This window comes from Gallus gallus, chromosome 20, assembly GCF_016699485.2.
Source record: "Gallus gallus isolate bGalGal1 chromosome 20, bGalGal1.mat.broiler.GRCg7b, whole genome shotgun sequence".
Classification (NCBI taxonomy): Eukaryota; Metazoa; Chordata; class Aves; order Galliformes; family Phasianidae; genus Gallus; species Gallus gallus.
Window position 1 is genome coordinate 11,554,012 of NC_052551.1, and position 19,347 is coordinate 11,573,358.

The 19,347-nt window shown below is 39.6% G+C and overlaps 1 protein-coding gene across 2 annotated transcripts; it reads right to left on the reverse strand.

The window, feature by feature from the left end:
- Positions 1 to 329: 329 nt before the first annotated feature.
- On the reverse strand, positions 330 to 19,159 carry RAB22A (RAB22A, member RAS oncogene family). Of its 2 annotated transcripts, none has more exons than NM_001030867.2 (7): positions 18,925 to 19,159; positions 17,124 to 17,203; positions 13,065 to 13,146; positions 11,166 to 11,237; positions 10,946 to 11,052; positions 8,979 to 9,088; positions 330 to 7,769 (listed from the first exon to the last, which is right to left on the reverse strand). In NM_001030867.2, the coding sequence occupies exons 1-7, from the start codon at positions 18,958 to 18,960 to the stop codon at positions 7,672 to 7,674; spliced, it is 585 nt and encodes a 194-aa protein (NP_001026038.1). In that variant the 5' UTR covers positions 18,961 to 19,159; the 3' UTR covers positions 330 to 7,671. The 2 variants fall into 2 exon arrangements, with proteins under 2 accessions (NP_001026038.1, XP_046758839.1); XM_046902883.1 differs by having other exon boundaries at positions 17,569 to 18,950.
- Between the last annotated feature and the right edge of the window lie 188 nt (positions 19,160 to 19,347).

Genomic DNA, 19,347 nt, shown 5'->3' on the forward strand with positions numbered 1-19,347 from the left:
ACAAGGCTGTGTGTGGCCTGCAGTTCCTCAGACATCACGCTGCAAAGAAAGGAAGCACAAGACAAAAGCTGCATTCTCTCTGCCATTTTTTCTCCATCCCTTTCTGTACAAGCTTGTCTTTTGTCTGTCTGCGTATACGTAAGCCATGGAAAAGCTTCAGTTTCTGAATGATCACCAGTGATAGCTTTGGGAAAACAGCTATTTGAACCATCACTGCCATTCACTTTGCAGTGGTATTGCTTAACATTCCCCTTCTACAATTCTATTACTACAGAGACTACTTTTGACAACACTGAGAATTTTAGAACCACTCAAACAAGGCCAGCACATTTATAAACAAAGCTTTTTATTAATAAAATGTTTACACCTTTTTTGCACAATACATCGGACTGGTAGTGATTTAGCATGTTATTACACTATAAAAGTTTATTATGAATGCGTAAGCTGAAAATGCCGTTTACATTATGCCAAACCAACATTTCTTAATTTTCATTCTATGCACTATGTGGGAGTATAACAACACAAATAAAAGGAGAAAACAAAAGTCTGGTTTTCCTCATTAGCATCTACAAACCAACAATACAGACAAACCTGTACACACCCTCGGGACCAGCCCAAGAGAAGACTAGAAAAGTCTCAGAACATTCATTAGCTTGGGAACTCATCACTGTGAGATTTCATCACTGGTGATCTGACTACGTTTCATGCAGTGAAGCAATGGTAGTAAATTTGTGCCGTTTACAGTGCTGCAAATGCTCTGCAACTTTGAGCGGCTTTAGTTTGTTTCAGTAAGAGACACTACAGTAAGAAGGCACAGACCCTTCCATCTTTTTAACAGGTTAACCCAACACCGTAAGAAAAAGGCAGATCGTTCTTAAGAGGGACAAGAACTGCTGATTCAAAAGTTAACCTTCACGCTTGATTTTACAGGCATATATTTATCACACCACAAGAGCTAAATGCATACCAGGTTATTTTTGTGCCCTGAATACACAAATGCAAATGTAAAGTTTTTGTTTAGACACTTCCAGAATGATTCCCTTTTTTCTTCGTCATACTGGGAAATGAGAGGCTGCAAGGGGGAAGATTGCCAAGAAGTCTTAAATATCCTCCATTTCTGTGTCTTATGTCAATTCACTGTGCCACAGTTTCAATGCTGGATGCACTTTACTCAGAAATACAAAGCACAGAAGTTAATCACTTCTATACTTCACATGATGCTGTAAGACTGAATAGTCAAGAAAACATAATGGATTTACTAACAGGAAATTCACACTGTGACAAGAGTGAAAGTGAGGCAAGAAAGCAGCAGTGAATTTATCAATGGGTTTGAGATGCAGCAAACCTAAGAGCAACAACTGGATGGCGTCTTCTGTCCATTCAAATGAAAAGAACAGCAGAAAAGCTTGTCTGTATCAGCATTAGAACAGGAATAGCAGTTGGTTTGTTCATTAATTCGCGTTTAAAAACATTGACAGGAATGAAACAAAGAAAAACCCAACTTTCTTGAGTAAAACAGTTAGTGTTTAAGCAACAACTAAAAGCTCCTAACTTACAGGATGATGCAATGAGAAGAGCAGAACCATTTCTTCTAGGAATTTTCTGTTTTAGAATAAGGACAGTTTCAGTAAATGCTGTAACGATTTTTAGAGGGACAAACTCATCTTAGTGCCTTGATTTTCCATGTAAAATAGGAGGCATCAAATAACTCTGAGCTACCAGAACTCCTGTGAGGGGAAGGAAAGAAGGAAAGGATGACTTCAGTGTGTCAGAGATGAAGCTCATCAATATGCTCAGGATGTGGAATAGTCGAATATCCCTCAAAAAAACCTAATGATCAGTGACACTTCATGGACAGGCTGGTAATGCTTATTCGATTTTTGCAGGTCAAACATTTTTGATTATAACTGATAAGAAAGAGTTCACATGCAAATCTTCAAGACTACCAGAAGATCAAAAGGGATACTTTAAAAATAAGTGTTGACGTCAGAAGGCCTAACAATTACAGAGAAATACATTTTGGCACTTGAACACCGCCATAAGAAACAAAGATTTCAAGCTTATTTCTTTTGATGTGCTGGAGTCATACAACTCTGAAAAGGTCAGCTGACATTCTTTTGTTCTAAAACACTGCTAAAAAATGTTAGATTAGTAATTGACAACAGTATCTTCTATGAATTTTCTGTTGCCTAACATTAGCAGGGATGTGATCTATTAATAGAGATGTGATGTGAACATAGAATAGTTCAGTTGTAAAGGACATACAAAAATCATTGAGTTGAACTGCCTAACCACTTCAGGGCTAACCAAGATTTAAAGCTCAGAAAAGCATTCAGGCAGGTCTTGAGTATCTCCAGAGAAGACTCTCTGGGCAGCTGTTCCAGTGTTCCCTCACCCTCAAATTAAAAAGTATTTTCTCCATTTCATACGGAACTTCCTGTGTTCCCATTTTGCCCACTGCCCCAAGTCCTGTCACTGGACACCACTGAAAAGAGCCACTTGTCATCTGCTCTGAAGATCTTTATAAGGGTTGGTAAGATCCTCTCTCAGTCTTGTCCATGGTTCTCCAATGCCAGTAACAGGTATCAATCACTGGACTAAGAATTCCTGAGCCAATTTTGATAAATTGATAAGAACTTGCAGAGCCCAGAGCTGCACACAGTATCCAAGGTGAGGCCACATCAACTCTAAATATGGCAGGAGATGCACCTCTTGACCAGCTAGCTATGCTGTGTGTAATGCACTCCATAACACAGTTTGCCCTCTTGGCTGCCAGGACACACTGCTGGCTCATTGTAAGCCTGCTGTCACCAGCACTCCCAGGTCCCTTCCTGCTGAGCTGCTCTCTCCAGCTTCTTGTCTCCCAGTCTGTTCCTGCATGTGGCACTGCTCTGTCACAAGTGTAACACCCAGCATTCTACTGTTGCTGAAATTCATGCCACTGCTGATTGCCCAATGCTCCAATCTATCTAATCCCTCTTCAAGGTCTCCTTTCCTCCAGGCATGAGCACCTCCCAGTTTATTGTCATCAGCAAATGCGCTGAGATTGCATTCCACTCCTGCACCCAGATTGCTGATAAAATGATTGAACAGAACTGGCTCTGGAAGCGAGCTCTGGGAACGCTGCTAGGGACTGGCCACTGACCAGAGGTAGCTCCATCTACTACAAACTTTTGAGTTCTACCATCAAGCCAGTTTATCAGCTCAGTTGGACAGTTTGTCCAGAAGGATGCTGTGAGGGAAAGATAGTTTCACAAGACACTCATTCAAACATCGATAAAACTTCCTTTCCCAACTAATACTCAGTAGGTTATAATGAATATGAACACTAATGTTAAGGGACAATTTAGGATTAGCATCAAAACAAAAAGCTTGTTTGTGCTAATTTTTAAACCATTCAAGAAATTAAAAATGCTTTTTTTTTTTTTTTTAATAATTAAAATGAAGCTTTAATCAAGAGGATAATTTCCAATGAATCCCACATCTCTTGGCCAGGCTAAAGGAACACAATTCCAGATCAGTAAGAAGACATTGGCTCCTCTCCTCTTACTCTCTTCCCAAGCACATAAGAGTTTTTTTCTTGAGCAGGCTGGTAGCATTAAATTGGTATTACATACACCAACATATTAAAAATGAGTTTAAGCTAAACACTCCCCTAAGCTGTTAACTGCCTGCTACTGTGTGGCACCTACAGAAAAGGTTTCACTGAAGTCAGGAGGATTTAAAGTGCAATGATTTGTTTTGCTTCAACATACGTCTAACAATATAAAAAGTCTCTACCTCCCTGCCAACAGCAAAAGTTGTCAGAATTCTCCTAGAACTTTTTAAAGCACCCATTACAAGTTTCAGTGGTTTGGCTACTAAATGCCTCTGTGTTTTGTTGAGCACAAGCTTCCACATTTCACCTATCTAGGCACTTAGCATGCCAGCTTTGAACATGTACATAAAATATACTACAAAACTACTCAGCACAGATCAAGAGCATTACAGGTAATTTAAGAGACTGAGAATTTATAGGGAATGATGAAGACTCCCTCCGAAGCTTAGGCGGCACATTGAAGTAGCTCCAAAACTAAATAATAAACTGTTTATCAAATGACATTTTTGTACAGATGTATACTTTTGTAGGAGAGAGTTGGTACTGTTTAGAAGCGGAAACGGTAATATTCTGTCAGTTAAAAAAATGCTCTGGATCAGTGATATAACACACAGCTCATTACCTTTTTACGTATCTGATGTTTGCCCCTTCAAACAACTTTGTGCAGCAATCACTTCCCTTTTATAGCATTTTAAAATCTAGTCTCTGTGAAGAGTGCCATTTATTAAAGAGAAAGGCAAACCTCAGGACTTCAGTTTTATTCTGCTTTTATTCAACAACTCCTTAAAATTATTAAGAAGTTAGCTGAAATGGTTGATTATCAGTATTTCAAACACTCAAAGGCTAAACTGCCTTCAAATAGAGAAGTTATGTTAGGACAAAATATAATTAATTTCAGCGAGCTTAGTACAGAATGAAAGCAGATGGCCTAAAACTAATACAGAAGAAACCATTTTCCTCCAATGAAAACGAGACGTTGAACATGTGCGTCTCATCTAGAGAGGACTGCACGTCAGCTTTCAGCTAAAGCCAACTGATCAACAAACAGTTATCTTGGCTCAAACCAACTTACATCAACAGTCTGTCATTTTACATAGGCACAGTCTTTAAAAGCAGCCTCACTTCAACATTTGGGCAATCTGAAATAATGGCCTTTTCCATGGTTTCATTAACTGGAGTAATTCAAGATCAGAACTGCAAGAAGGATATGAAGTCTGCTTGTTTTCCACCCAGATCTGTACCTGCACACAGGCACACAAAACGAGTCTGAGGCACAGTTTAGTTACATGAGACAAGAGTTGGCTGATGCTGATTCTCACATATTTTTCTTTCCCCCCAATTTGCTTGTTTGAAGTCTAATTCTGGTACGTGTTAAATAAATGAGAATAACTTAGTAAGTAGTTTATAAAGGTTTCCTAAGAGATACTATATAGTATCAGTGAGTTAATAGAAAGGGTGTAGTAGTATGGTACCCTGACTGGAGTTACAGCTACAGCAACCTCTGTATGAACACACTTCTCAGTCTAGCCTAGAATCCAATATTTTCTTCTCAAGTCAATAAATATTGGATAAATATGATTAGACCATTTTTATTATTTCAGTGAAAAGCAGATTTAAACTCAATTTTTATTCTGTGCTAAAAACCAGTAACAATAAAGTGGCAAGTTTCAAAACCCTTCTTTACTAGCCTGCATGGAAGATATCCTGATAAGATTTTCCTTTTCCTTTCTCAATTCAAGAAATTTTCTAGATTAGTTATTAAATAAATGCAATATTTTATATCACAGCTAAGATACTACAGCGCCTGCAGTACTTTCGTATAGACTTCTAAAGCACCATGGACACCAAATGTTTTAAAGATCTAATTTACTTAGAGAAGCACAACTCATATTTTAAATATTTGCCAGGAAGAATAATTGAAATATTGCAAAGAAATGAGCGATTTCCATGACTGCCACTGGTGCAAATTCCACATTCAATTGCAAGTCTACCTTTTTAAAATAAGAAATATGTCTAAGAGCAGGCTTAGTCTGTTCTCTCTTCCCTGATTCTACTTCCACTGCGTATTTTGTAGGCTTCCATCAGGTATTCTGCACAAGTACATTTTTTTTCTGTTCACACACTGTTAGCTGTCAGTGACACACAACAACATATCAGTGTCAAGCCAAATACTGACTGGATTTTTGCCTCTACCATCAGATGTTTTGTTTAGGCCCAACATTACAAAAAGGTTTCAAACAGCCTTTGATGAAAATAAAGACTTCCTAGGTACTCTATCAGCATGAACCTGTACAGCTGTGGCAAAGAAGGCATAATTGAGCAAAGGCATGGTAAAAAATAAAATGTAGTCACCAAATTTCATTAGAACATACAATTAAAATCTCATCCTAATAGTTTAGCTGTTTTGCTCCGTAATAGCTCTACAAGAATTTTGACTAGTACAAACTAAGCTGAATTACAAGTCCTTTCATTTCCTAAATCTTTTGTGTTTCCTTCAGAGAAAATACTTCAGATGATAGAAAGCCAGATTGCAAACAGAACAAACTTCCTTTTCACACTAAAGCTTAATGACATATTACTATATACTTGAGTACTTCAGACTTTCAAAGAACCTCAATAGTGCCAGTAGGAAACAAAAAAGTGAAAATAAAAAAAGCACAAAAAGGTATGGCCGTATGGTCAATCTATGGTTTAACTGCAAGCATACTAAAACCAACACAATATAAGCTAAACACTGAATTTGCAGGAAAAAAAAAAAAAGAGAGAAAGAAAGAAGAGCCACCACCAAAACAATAAAAGAAACAAAAACCCAACCGTAGCAGGTAAAAAAGCCCAGGAACTTAGAGGGAATGATCTACATTACCATGTGTCTTAAGGTTACTCTTTATTTGTACTTTTGTGCCCAAAACAAAAAAGACTGGGTGCACCACAGATGAAAACCTGTTCAACAGACAGATCTCACACTGTACCAACAGCAGCCTCTATTGGACCTTTCAAACGTGATTTAAAGAGAACTAATTTCAGCCTGTCTCTAGATGAAATTACAGCAATGATATCTAAAAGATGCTGGAGAAAAAAACCTGATGGAGAATCCCAGGAGTGCATCCGTAGGTGTGGAATGGAAGGAGTGAATAAGACTGCAATTTTTTAAAGACTGTTTTTACATAATTTATAATATTTTTAACACTGGTCTCATAAATATAATATGAACACTTTACACATGCTAAGCAGTTAAAGGCTTTCCCCCAAATCTTATAAGTCTTATCAGAACTATTGGAAGCATCTGTTTACAGCATCTGCTTTTAGTCAGTAATCACTTCATTTAGTCAGAACTACAACTAGGCTTTCTTTGACCAACAACTTAATGCCAAAAACCTGTAAGAACAAGATGCCTATAAACATATCAGTTTGCCTCAAAGTGATTAAGTCAGCACAGAAAAAAAGATTGTCTGTGGTTTAAGGTCTGTTGTGTGTGTCCCCACCCCCGCTGCTTATCTTTAAATAAAAAGTGCAAATGGGTTCTGGGGAGTGGACGGACTGATTTGACTGTTATCTGCCTTCATTTGCTTATTCTGTAGCCACCTCAAAACCAACAGTCCCACTGTACTTTGGATTAGCTACACTTAACATTTCAAATAAGGCTCACTGAAGAAAAGGAAGAAACGACATCTCAGTAACCTTCAAAATCCAGACTCCTTCCACCCACCCCCAAGTCCCACAAAAGTGCTCGTTTCCCTTTTTACAAAAAACACAATCTCGATTACAAAACTACTAAACATTTCAGTTCAACCATTCATAGTCAGCTTCCTTTTAAGCAAGGCCAAAGAAGTGATGATGGATTCCCTTTGAATGCAAGAGATACTACAACTTTTTGTAAGTAAACAGGCTGACATACGATGGCAGTCTTTTCTGCGAGCATACAGATGTCAGATGAACTGGTCCATTTTTACTGGACCGTGGGTGTATGAACACCAGCAGATAGAGATCTAAGACTGATAATATAAATCCAACGTGAACTATTAACTTCCAAGACCACCTACTGTATAAACAAGTCTGATTTTCAAATGGATCAGTCAACAGCAGCTGCGCTTTGTCACCGACGGCTGTCTTCTAAGTTTGAAGCCCTTACCACTAGATGGGGGGTTGGTGTCAGTTGATGGAATTCTACGACCTACAAGGAGGAAGAAAAAGACATTTATGGCAAACATATTTGAAACTAATTCTATTCATTCAGTGTATGTCATGTCATATGTCATTAATGCGTAACAGAACAATGGCAGTTAACAGTCTGTGTCTGTTAGAGGTATGGATCCACACACAAAAAAACAGTGAGGCAACATTAAGCTAACTTTACATTTCAGGTTAACCTTATCTTAGAGATCTAAAGCATAGAAGCACCCAGAGAATATGCTCTGCAGGATGCAATACCTTCTGGAAACTCTCTGCTCTTGATCTGTCTTTTCCCAGCAGACCACCTGCACCGGGCTTAACACCAAAATGCTTCTAAGAATAGCTGCTTTAGTCACCCAGTACGCGTTTGAAGCTGACTATTCCTGGTTGAGCATTCTTCTTGAGAGGGATTTAAGAAATTATTCTGTGGCTTACTCAACAGAAATTTTTAGAGTTTAGAGAATAACTATTAAAGTCAGTAAACCATAAAGCTTATATACAGCACGTACTTTTGACATCAGGTTCAATATACTGAACTGCTTACAAGAACAAGAAATGTCTGTTTTTATTTGAGAAACAGGATATCTGTACACTGGTGCTGCTGCATGAAATATATCCTATAAATAACATTGTTTTCATTTAGGAATACTGTTTTTCATTCACACATGGAAAAAAGTGTTTGCCATCATCCTCTGCCATGAATGAGACAGAAAAGATTTGCCATTTTATTGAAAAGTTAGGTATCACAAAAATACTGGTGGAAAATTCACACACTAGGTGCTATTTCCTAGGCAGTAATCTACTATTTTCAATTCTTATGTTTCTGAAAATGCATTACTTGGGACTAAGTACAAGCACTAAAAGTGAGAATTAAATTCATTTTATCAGCTGTATGAAGTCTGGATATTCGCCACACCATTTACTGTCCCCTCCATAACCTTGGAAGTATTAACTGAATCATTCAATAACACACATAGTAAGATGACACTGACTGCTATTTATCCAGCAGCATGAAAGTACATGTGAAGTCCCTACATGGAACCTTCAGAAGTCATTAGATGATGAAAAATGTATGCAGCTCATTTTGCATATTTGGATGTAACACTTAAATCAGCATAGTCTTGCCTACATAGCACAAAAAACAAACAGCATCAAATTCCTACTTGAGCTTCCTTCAGAAGAAAAACACATTACCTGTTTAAATACTTACTAATTTCTATAAAGAGTTCATTAATGTTTATTGCATTTTTCGCACTTGTCTCTACAAATATTGCATGAATGGAATCTGCATAGTCTTTAGCATCTTTTTCCATGACTTCCCTGAAAAGAAGCAAAGAACTGAATGTAGAAAAATACATAATTCAGAACTTTAAGAGATTGATTAAGCTTTTAAGTGTCACATTTAAAGAGTATTTTGTATTACCTGTTTTGCATCACCCTGCTCCCTCATCCTGAAATTGATACTCATTTTTCACTCTATGCTGTCTCCTTGCTTAGGGGCAGAAGCATCACTAAAGCATAATCAAACTAACAAGGCCATCTGACATGACAATGGATTTTCATTCTTGACTACTCTAAGTGTAGGTCTGCAATCAATCATTGGGAGTAGTTTATTTTTTCCACACACACAAGTTTTAGATGCACTGAAAAGACCCTTGTGTTCATTCCCCTAATCCAGTGATTTCCTACAGCTGCTTAGAAAACCAGGCATCTCTGAGTGCTGCATAGATCATTAGTACAGCATTTAGTTTACATGAAGCAATGAAGACATGGATGTGAATAGGAACTTACTTAGACCACGCACACAACTACAGAGACAAGAAGTGAAAAGAAATATTTTACAGCAGGCAAGTTGCTAATGCAGTATTTCCTTCAACAACAGAAAAAAACCCAAGCCAAACCCCAGCAAATAAAGAGAAGACTATGTTCTACGTGTCTTTACCATAACATTTCTAAAAGACATAACTACTTTCCGTACCAAGAGACTTAAGACATTAAGACACAAAAACACTGTCTTCAGGTCAGTGACTCAAATACTGCCTCTCACAAGGAGAGAAATCTTACTCATCACAAGGACTCTTACTCATTAGCTTCAATTGCACTGTTTACATGATTTACAATTCTACCTAAGTACCAAGAAGTAAGTGTAAGACTTAATACTGCATGCCTTATAAGTGGCACATAAATAATTTTATTCCATATTGACTCCAAGTGACATGGTATTTCTATCAAGTTATTACAGCACACTAGGTAACTATAATATAGGAACAATTTGTAAAACTATACCAACTTTGCAGTGGTTATTTAAACACATAACCTTCTGTCTCCCTTGAGACAGCAGCTGCAGTACCTTTTCCAATGAAAGCTAAAAACAAGGAGTTTGCACACACCTTCATTCTGAATTCTGGGTTATTGAACCAGGATATGAATCATAAAGGGCTTCTTTTGTTTTTAATACATGCCTGCTTGAAAGTTTGGCTGTTCATAAGGTTTCTCAGAAACTTTTCCCACTCCCTGCAACCATTCAACCACAGCCAATTCCACCCTAATGCTCAAGCAGTGAGGGAAGGCACCTGAACAAGCAAGTCAGAAAAACCTACACAATGCTTTCCAACAGCTTGACGTTTTTCATAACAAAATGAGGTGCTACAGATTGACAGGAGTACTTCTTATAAAAGGAGGTAAACAGCTTGTATTACACTGTAGTTTCATAGGCAGTTTTAAGCTTGTGTAACTTGGCACTGCCACCAGAAAGGTAATCTTGTCTCCCTGTAAACTTCTCATTCCTAACCCTGCTACCCCTCCTCTGCCACGCTAGCAAGTTATCATGTTGTGAGCAAGATAAATACGCATGGATAAGTTTTCCTTTTTTAAATTGGATAGTTTTAATCTCGATCAATTTTACAGCCTGATTTACTGCTAAATCGCATGTGTACTCGCACCAACAAAGAGGAGGATGTGGGCAAGAAAAACAAAGGCAAACTAACCAAATTTTCTGGCAGTGGAAATAGCTCAGTTTCCTTGTGAAACTATAATGGCAGTGGAAAAAAAAAAAAAAAAAAAGAAAGCTTAAGTTGCTCTAAATCTTTTACCAACTTTGAAAACTTAAAAACAGCATCTTTAGCACTATGAGCTTGTCTCTGAAATGAAGGCTGCAAACTGCCAACAATTATTTACCTTACGTCGTTAAGATCACATTTATTTCCTGCAATAGCTACAACAATGTTTGGAGGTCCGTGTTGTCGAAGCTCTTTAACCCAATTCTTTAATGTTGAGAAAGTTTCCTGATATGGCAGAAAAAAACCAGAATTAATTAGGAGCCAGAACTGCTTCTTAACACAGAAAGAAGAATTGGCAATGCTGAGTCAAAAAAAAAAAAAAAAATTGAATTTCTTACCTCTTTTGTGATGTCATAAACTATAATGGCAGCTGCTGACCCTCTATAGTACATTGGAGCTAAAGCACGAAACTAGGAAAAAAAAATAATATATTATGAATGTGATTTTTCAGTGACCTCCAGAATTTGCTTCGTGATATTAAAATGAGAGAAAATTATTTTCATTTACATTTGGCTCTCAAATTCCATTTTGAAAACAGTATTTTGAACACAAAGTTCAGAATAGAAAAATATTTAATAGTGGGAAAGGGAAACACAGGCAGACATTCAGTTCACATTGGAGCATAATCCCTGCCCTCCACAAATACTAAAACGTAAAGGAAAACATATTTGGTAAACCACCGCTTGGACTGGTTGCAACTTGGCTTTTTGATTATTCGACTATTTACCTTGGGAACAAACCAACTTTCACTCATTGATTTTGTAGTACTCTCATTTCCTGCCTAACACTTAGATACATTTTTCCACTTAAGAGCAGTCAGCAGATAAAATACACTAACAAAACAGATGTTTCCAGAAACACTAAATTTTCCTTTTGCTGTTTTTTCAGACTTCAGCTTGCCATCCCGACTGATTAGCATTTTGACAGAACTAAGATTTAATTTCTACAGTTGTTAGATATGAACACAAGAATTCTAACTGCTTTAAATAGCCTTCTACTGACTTTACTCAGTGCAGAAGAAATGAGATAACAAATATGGCATATGCGTGTAGCTGTATGTCTGGTGAATGAATGCACACCTCCAGCACAGAGCAATGCCTGTTTGCCACTCCCTGAGACCGTTTAGAACAAGGGGCTGCCCCATCTTGTTTGCTAATGGGATTCAGAAATAGAAAATAACAAACAGCCCTCCAGAAACCAGGACTAGGAATTGTGTTTATAAGTATCATAACTTCTTAGAAATTGCAATTCCATGAATGGTTTGGACCTTCTTGGTGTTCCAGACCACCACAAATGGGATTCTTTCCATAATACATTGTCAGATGTGCTGCATGGCCAGAAAACCATGCAGCAGATTTCAACACAAGGCATGTATACAGTGACCTGCAGCAAGTGACAGTACTGGCTTCCTTGGAAATATGTGGGCCCCATAGAGATTTCTCTCAGGTGTGGAATAGGCCTAAGAGAGATCACAGATCTCAGGTCAGAATCATCCTTCCTTTTTTGATTAAAAAAAACCAGCAACAATAACACCACACAACTTGAATAGAAGAAAATTTCAGAGATGTCACTCTGTCTAAAAACAGAAAGACACGGATCGTACTAGTCATGTACACAGAGCTTCCTCAGATTGTAGCATGCTGAATCCAAACAGGATGGAATGCTAATACGTAATGGATGCTTCCTGCCAAGTTGTTGCAGGCGCATTTGTAAAGCTTTCTGTTTAAGAGTACCACTCTCTCAAAAGTTATATTTTACTGCTCAGAAGACTCACATTCAAACACTACCATTTTAGAATGAGCTGCGATGTTCACATAAAGCAAACTATTAACAGTAAATGCTGACTGACTTCTGCAAATAGGAGGACTGGGACATTTTTGATAGCATGCATATACACACAACATATCCCTAATGATGAAAGTTGGCTTTACATCATGCCGCTGGGAGGAAATCAGTAGTCATTTGGAACTTGTTCTGAATGCAGAGTTCTAAATGCACTACAAATATACTAGAGTGACTTTCTAGACATCAGGGCTGTTACCACGCTACAAATCCAGCAAGTCAGTTTCACCAGGACTCCAGAAAGTCAAATGACTGCACAAGAATAACAGCCTTTACAAGATTATTTCTTCCCCCCCGCCCCCCTCCCCTTGTGGTTTGGGTAGGGTTGAAAAACATCACAAACTCTAAGTAGAACTGTATTTGCAGACAGGATGAAAGATATTGATACTACTTACCCGTTCCTGTCCAGCTGTATCCCAAATTAGGAATTTATGCAGCTCATTTTGATACTGTACAGTCTTGGTCATAAATGAGGCTCTGGAAAATATGCCAAAACGTCATCTTAGAACAGTACTGCCATGACATGTTAAACAGGTTTCTATTTCAATTAAATTGCTTTTCCTCCCTAGATGCAATTGATTAAAGTTTTCATATATAAATGTTCATTCTTTGAATAGGGCCCTTTGCCTCAGTTTGAAATTCAGCTAACAAACCAGAAGAAACAAGAATGCAGGCCGTAAGCCTTTTGATAAAAATAAAAGATGTATGATGACAAAAAAAAAGTCAGAAAGGTCAGCTTTCTCAACAGCACTTTTCTTAAAAGAAGGAATCATTACCACAAGTTATCTAAATGTGCACAGGATGCTTTCGGAGGGTAGGAGATCAAAGCCTCACCCTCGGCATCAGCTTTTTTTTCCTCAATACTAAAATTCAAATTAATTCTTCATCATTCCACACTTGGGAGTACAGCACAGGAGAGTCTTATTGCCATTTGTAGGTGTTAAGGGAACAGACATCAACAGTAACTCACTCGCTGTCTCCACTCTGTACAGCTCCCATAACCTGTCATTACATATTTCAGCCTGCAGAGGCTCTTGCAGATCTAGAAGACAAATGAAAATTCTCTTCTTCAAATGCCCCTGTCCCCCACTTTCCAGTGTACTACAGTAACGTTTTGAAATACTTCTGCGTTTTGCTTGATCTGCTTAATGTGAATCAGTGTATATCCCAAGAGCAGTAACTCAAAGACCTAATATTTTAAAAGAGAAAGTTCTTTGCTGAGTCTGTAACCTGTAGCCATTTTTTATTAGAAAAACACCACGCTGACTGCAGATTCCTGTAGCCAAGGATCTCTAGATGCCATGATTACTTTAGGCACATGAGATCATACATTATGACCTTAAACAGCTTTTATATGCTTAATTTCCATCACTTAAGATATTGCAGATTTCCAAACGTGTGCTACTGACAGTTTTGCACAGGATAGTAGATAGTAACCTTCCTAAACTACATTAAACTTGGTGTAAATTCAAAGCAGAAAGCAAAGGTCATTTAGCATGACCAACAACATTAAACATCAGCATCCAAGAATCCAAATTTCAGTTTCTCTTGTGCCCTACATTTTACCAGGGCATGAATTTTTAGCACCCAGTACACTCCCGTGGTGAATAGAAGTGGGATCTTTCAGCATGTCTCACCATTGCAGGAGGACAAAATTATTATGCATGTTTAAAATGAAGGGGAGTAACTACGCAATGTTTTCTACTGTTAAGAGGTAACCTTCTCCCCATTCCTTAAGCTCAGATACTTTGCCAAAGAGCATGTCACTGTTCAAAGTTCACTGCTCTTTTATATGTATCATACCAGTACATTCAATTTGAATTGAATGGCTGGAATTAACATCACAGTTAAACACACCCCAAATGGTAGCTGACTACAGAGGCTCAACTCCACCTGAAATTCTCTGAGAAGCGTGACAGGAGCAAATGAGAGTGCATGAGCAGGAGAGTGCAACTCAAAGACAAACTGCTCTGACAGCATCCAAACTAGAGTTATCCTTGAGTTGTTCTAAGAAAAGCAGCAGCATCCCTCCAAATTTCCCAGCTGCTTCTCCCAGCAAACACCATAACTACACGAACACCTATTATACTCATTCAGAGTGCCTATGTAACAATATGAAGAGCGACACAAGATTCTGCAGCAGCAGTATGAAGTGCCCCCAGCATTGACAGCACAGAAGTTCCAAATTTTAACAGGGTTTCTACAGGCTGCCCACATTCAAATTTGAAGCATGAATTAATCATGGTGAAGTATGATTGCTCATATATTCTTAGAAGAGTGGAAACAGGACAGGAAACATAAGATCATATCGCATGCACTCAAATACCCAGGAGGAAATATTGCTTTAGTTCTCACCTTTAGCTTTTCGAAAGACCCTCTAAAACTCCTCTCTAGTCCTCACTTTATTCCTTTGACCTCCTAATCTCAAATTAGGAAATAAAAGCGTGGTCTAGCAAAAGATCCAATAAGCAAATTCATTTTTCAACTTCACACAGTCTGGCATATGGAAAGTTTTGATCAATTATATTACTATTGCAAAGTACTAAAATACCAAGTCCTTGGACCATTTAATTTATCAAGATCACAAAAAGACACAGACTTTTAGTCTGTCACTTCAAAAAACCACAGGAATCCTGTAACTGTCACTAAATCAAAGAAAGCAAACAACATCCTGCAGGTATCCTCACTACCACAATGGTGAGCACTTTCCAGAAGTACCACGAAGTATTCTCAGGCCTTCTCTTCAGGAGAAACAAAATAAAACTAATCAACCAACAAAAAACACTCTCCCGAGTTTTCTCGGGAAAATTCTGCTGTCGTGACAGCAGGACCACATCACATCACAGACCACACCGATCTTTGCTCTGCAGCTTTACACAGTCATGCAGATATGTGGGTCCTAAGCCACCACTGTCTTTTTTTTTTTTTTAGAATTAATAACTTGAGAGATAAATCGAGGAGAATGCAAATCCATACCAGGTTACCCCAAGGTTTAACTCAGGCAACTTAAATGTGTTGTCACACACATCTAACTACAGAACAGAGCATCCCACAAAAATAAATACGCACTCCCCACCTTTACAAAGCCTAAGAATCTGTTACCACACCTGGACACCTACTAGTTAAGTAGATTTTTGATTTTTAATTTAAATAAACAACAATGAAAAAACCACAGCATCCAAACAAACAAGATCTGCGTGCATGAGCATGACTGACAACTTTGGGCCTCTGTAGATACCACCCATATTAGCCAGCTATTTAGCAGACAGAGCTACAAAAAAAAAAAAAAAAAAGCTTTTATTTTTGTTTTTTAAAGTATCTGGACAGTCAGGAATGAAATCAGGTGCCCAATTTCTCAAAAAATCTCACGTAATACAAGAAGTAAACTCATCTTTTAGTACTGTCTGTCTCAACAAGGCATTTTGCTTACAGCTGATGTCACTGTGAGCAGTAGGTCTTAACTTTCTACACACACTAAACTTAAATGATTAGAACAGGTTGGCCTTCAGCTTAAGCAAACAGCACTACAGCTACTATCCCCACAGCAGATTCACTGTCTTCCAAAAAAGAACATTATCGTAGCTAGCCTGAGAGCTAAGAATGTTCAATGCTTGAAAGCATAACAAAATAATCTAGCAATCTATCTTAAGGGCTACCTTCATTAACAGGAAAATTGAAATAAAAACATAATTTCTACAGAACATCTTGCAGTTTGATACCAGTATTTATAGTGAAAAAACAGGAAGAGGAGAGCAGCAGAGAAGAGAGCGAAAGAGAGAAAGATCAAGGAAGTCACATTCTTTATAAGGACAGGATGAGATGTAGCTGACGTTTAATCAGCAGAATCTTTTTGATCAAAGCTGTAGTAGAGGCTGTGTGGCACCTGAGACAGGAAGATGCACTGCCCCCCCCCCCCCCCCCACTTCTCAGCATCAAGTCATGTCCTCCTGTAAGTAAAGAATTGCTTCTGAGCAAAGCAGCTCATAAGACAAAATAAAAAAGACAGCAAAAGAAATCATCAGAAAAACTTTCAAGCACTGCAGGAATTCCTCATGTCCTCCCTCTTATCTATTTGAAGATTTGAGCTCAGTATCATTGCTCCACTGAAGCTTACCTGTAAAAAATCCTTAGCTGTAATACCAGCTGTACTAGCAATTTCTTCAGTTACTTAAGAGAACAGGTACAGCATATCAATGTATAACATCAGACCAAATTAATGAGAAGAACTATAACCTGATTTAATATATTAATATCTTCAAAAGCCTTGGAGACTTGATGTTGTAATTGACTCAAAAAAAGAAGGTCACAGTTGCATTATAATCAGAGTTCGAAATTTAAGAATAGCATATGAGAAACACATAAGTAGAATAATCTTAACAGGATTTTATTAGCTGACATTAGCAACACAATATGGGTCTGGATCTTACAGATGAAAACTTTATTTAGCTTCTTACCCTATTGTTGGGTTGATGTTGGGATCAAAGCTATCTTCCACAAATCTCCACACGATACTTGATTTGCCCACACCAGTGTCCTAAAAAAGAACAGAAACACAAAAGAGATATAACTTGATGTAAACAATTATTTTTGTCCTCCCATCTTGCAGTATTTTGTAGGAATAACACATTCTGCAGAGAATCTCAGTGAAGTTAGAGGTTCAGAAATATTTCAGGTATTATTTTCTTTGTTAACTAGAAAAATGTAGGGTCTCTCTCATAAGTCATAACTTCCTAAATAGAACTGTTATCAAGGAGTATAAAAATCTGTACTCCTTATTATCAGTCATTCAAGGTTCCCCCAGATCCCTAGAGGTGTACACAAACCATGTATGAACTTGAGCAGAGAAAGACCTTCTACCACATTTAGCACTGTGTACAGAAACTGAATTTGGTACTCCACCTTTGTAAGCCAATCGAGCATGTGAAATTATACAAACGTGACACACACATTTCAACTTCTGACTAATGCCGTCCCACCCTGCTTAATGAAAGGCCTGAGATGTCTTCTATGACACACACCTGAGACATGTTTCAAATACAACTCTACGGGGTTGTACATGGAAGAAGAGGAAATATCACACAAAAATTTCATGTCACCTTCGTATTTGTACCATCAACTTGATTGTTAAAAAAATAATAGTAGGCATATCTAGGAGCAAAATGATGCGCTATCAGCATGAAAGCCATTCCCAATAGCAGCTGGACATTCCAAATGGTCATTTATCCGGGCAGGTAATAACCATCTTTCGCTTTATATCTCCAGAATCAATAAAGTATTAAGAAAATAAACAAAGACACTTCACCGAAAATGAAGTTTTACGCTACTCATTCATCTTTTTAAACTGCCCTCCTCTCAGTGACAGTGCATGACCTTGGTTTTGTACCTTATAATATTTGCAATCTTGACGTACAACGTAAATATTTAAAGAGAAAGGCAGACACAGCTCCTGGCTCTTGGAGTTTGGGAATCACTTTTCTTAGGTGCTTCCTCTCCTCTTCTTAGATGAGGAAACACTTACAGGACAGGGTGAACGCACAGCAGACAGGAACACTGCACTGCCCCAGGTTGTTTCACATCACATCAGCACAGAAACAGTTTTCCCTCCAAAGGGCAGCGGGGCCATCTGGGAGCCCTAAGAACGCTGCCTGCGATGTCCCCAGCACAGGACCGAGGCGCAGGGCACTCCACCGCTTCCCACAGCAGCTCCGCAGCACAGCCCCGGAGCGGACCCACAGGACGGCAGCGCTCGGCTTCTTCCAGAGATTTTGAAACTTCGACGTCACTTTGCTCCAAGTCTCCTCCTTCCCCACTGCTATGCTTCAAGCACTTTCAAAAGCTAAATATACCATTAAACGAATAAAGTTCTACTTCCACCCTTCTCTTTCGAGTTTGATTTTGGATATTTGCGACCTCCAAGCCCGAGTCAGCGTGCTTGGGATGCACGAAAGCGCCCACCGCCCGCCCGGCCTCCTCTCCGCTCCTTTTCAGACGATAACGCTGAAGTACAGCAGTGGCATCTTCCCGTGAGGGGACGATCGTCCCCACTCAGCACGGTTCCCCGCCCTCCGCTGCCGGGGCCGGACAGTCGGCACCGGGACCAGCCCCAGCTCCGGCGGGGCCGCGGCCCAGCGCCCAGCAGGGCAGGGCCCGGCACTCAGAGCCACCAGAAGGCCGTGCCCGGCGATCTCCGCAGCGAAGGGCGCGGGGCGGACAGCCACCTCCCTCCCGCCGCCGTGCCCCGCGCAGAGCACTCACCCCCAGCAGACAAACTTTCAGCTCCCTCAGAGCCATGGCCGGGTAGGCTGCACCTTCAACGAGCGCCAGAGATACGGCCCAGAACGCTCATAGCCCTCCTCGCCGCACGCGCGAGGCCTGAGGGGCGCGGGCAGCCGAGCGCCAGGAGCGCCGCCGCCGCCTCCCGCTACCAACGCGTCTCCCTCCTCAGGCACCGCGGACCCGACGCCATCTTGGGCGGCCGCCGGAGTCACCTGACCACACCCCCCAGCGCGGCCGCCGCCGCTCGCGGCTTTCCTCCCTCAGAGGAAGGGACGGCGGCCGTCGAGGGGTGATCCGTCCGCGGGGAGCGGCCGGGTGTTAAACCGGTCGTGTTTGGAGGCTGAACCGGGGGCAGGAAGTGTGGGCGGCTCCTCCCTGCGCCCTCCCGCTCCCGTCCTGCTC

Coding starts and splice junctions, on each gene's coding strand:
- RAB22A (NM_001030867.2), bottom strand. CDS start 18,960: ATGGCTCTGAGGGAGCTGAAAGTTTGTCTGCTGGGG. Junction 11,238..13,064: donor ATACAGCTGGACAGGAACGG/GTAAGTAGTATC, acceptor TTTTTTTCCTAG/TTTCGTGCTTTAGCTCCAAT. Junction 11,053..11,165: donor TTTATGACATCACAAAAGAG/GTAAGAAATTCA, acceptor CTGCCATATCAG/GAAACTTTCTCAACATTAAA.